Source organism: Phaethon lepturus, unplaced genomic scaffold (genome assembly GCF_000687285.1).
Source record: "Phaethon lepturus isolate BGI_N335 unplaced genomic scaffold, ASM68728v1 scaffold54093, whole genome shotgun sequence".
In the NCBI taxonomy this organism is placed as follows: Eukaryota; Metazoa; Chordata; class Aves; order Phaethontiformes; family Phaethontidae; genus Phaethon; species Phaethon lepturus.
Window position 1 is genome coordinate 1 of NW_010532291.1, and position 1,572 is coordinate 1,572.

The 1,572-nt window shown below is 41.5% G+C and overlaps 1 protein-coding gene across 1 annotated transcript in view; it reads right to left on the bottom strand.

The window, feature by feature from the left end:
* Positions 1-17: 17 nt before the first annotated feature.
* POMT1 (protein-O-mannosyltransferase 1) overlaps positions 18-1,572 on the bottom strand; it is a gene marked incomplete at its 3' end in the record, with an annotated part of 11,888 nt that continues 10,333 nt past the window's right edge. Inside the window, exons 16-18 of the mRNA XM_010284780.1 lie at positions 1,297-1,394; positions 655-768; positions 18-144 (exon numbers count right to left, since the gene is read on the bottom strand). Of these exons, the coding sequence (XP_010283082.1) occupies positions 18-144; positions 655-768; positions 1,297-1,394 (339 nt within the window). The remainder of the gene's footprint in view (positions 145-654; positions 769-1,296; positions 1,395-1,572) is intronic.

The following is a 1,572-nucleotide window of genomic DNA, read 5'->3' on the forward strand; positions in this document are numbered from 1 at the left end:
GCACTCTGGAATCAGACCTTCAGGAAAGTCGTAAATCTTTCTCCTTCGTCGTACCAAGTACCACAGGGACAGACACACATAGATCAGAGCAGCGACGTTAGCTGAAGCCCAGATGACAACATTCCCAAGGAGGTGGATCTGGGCCTGAAGGATAGAAGATGATCTAAGCCAGAACCAAGAATATGCTGCAGTTCTTTTCTTTTAGGCAAGTTTAAATATTACCTGCAAATGCTAAATTAAATGTCAGAATGTGCCTGGCTAGTAGATCTTTCCTGGAACAAAGCTAGTTGATAAATTTTGCTGCTTTAAGACTCTTTTGTAATGTGAGGCATTTAAAAGGTGCTATTGGAGATGAACTCATCTTCTAAATGGAATCAATAATGGAAACAACTATTAAACTGCAGTTTTCCTTTCCTTTACTAAAAAAAATGTGCAAGAAGACATACTTTAATTAAAAGCAACTACTGTCAAAGCTGTATCACATGCAAAAAAAAAACCCAACCCAGGGAAAATATATTCTTAACACAGGAAGAGTCCATCCTGGAGCAGCTCCTTGGAGGAACTGCAGCCCTGCTCACACTCACGGAGGTCATGTCTGAACTGAAGTCTGCTTTCTTCACCAGGTTCACGTTTACTTCTACCCCTCATACTTACACCAGAGGTCGGGTGGAGCCAGTAGGCAATATTTGTGTCCATTGTGATCCAGTCAAGAGCAGAGGAGCTGTACTTATGTTCTGTGTCTTCATTTTTTAATGTGAGTATTTTCCACTAGGAAAAAAGTAAACAGAAGCCTTTCAGAACTGGAACAATTTGTGGGATAGCAGGCATGGGTAAACAGCTCCAGATGTAAGATAGATAGTAAGTTCTTAACCTGTGAGAGGAAAAAGATTTTTTTGCATTTCTCATACTGGATATTGAGCAATGAAATGGTTTTATTTTGTTATATAATGCACTTTCCTTAGTGAATTTCTGCAGTGTTATCAAGGGGAATCAACGCTACTGATCACATATACAACACGTTACAGTTTAGTTTCAGAGAGCTTTTGGGTGCCCAGCTGATCTTCCTCCCCTTTTTTTACACAATCACTTGGGTATTCATTACTGAATAGCATACTTGCACAGTTCCCTAATGCCCTTCTAAGTGCATTCAGAAATATTTTTATTTTTCAGTGAGGAAGCCAAACTACTCCATCAGCAAGGAATAAACAATGAAGCCTCAGGCTCAGAGTTTGCAGAAATGCTCAGGTTCCTGCTCTGCAGCAGAAGGAAAGATGAAGGGAGTCAGAAGACACTCACCTGCAATTCTGTGAACTTTGCCATGAAGCTGAGGTTTTTACTTATGTCTATCTGCGTGGGAGAGTGGAGTTCCACTTCCCTCTCTTTCTGCTCTTGGCCTGGAAGAAAAGAGCATAGCTCAGAAATAACCACATAACAGGTAAAAAAGAGGGGAGAGCACATATGATATAGCCCTGGCTCCTCACACTCCCGGGAGCCCTTCTCCAATATATGTGCTGGTGCTCTAAGGGGCTTTCTAAGGATTATGACCTCCTGATTGATAGAGTCAGAGCCTGC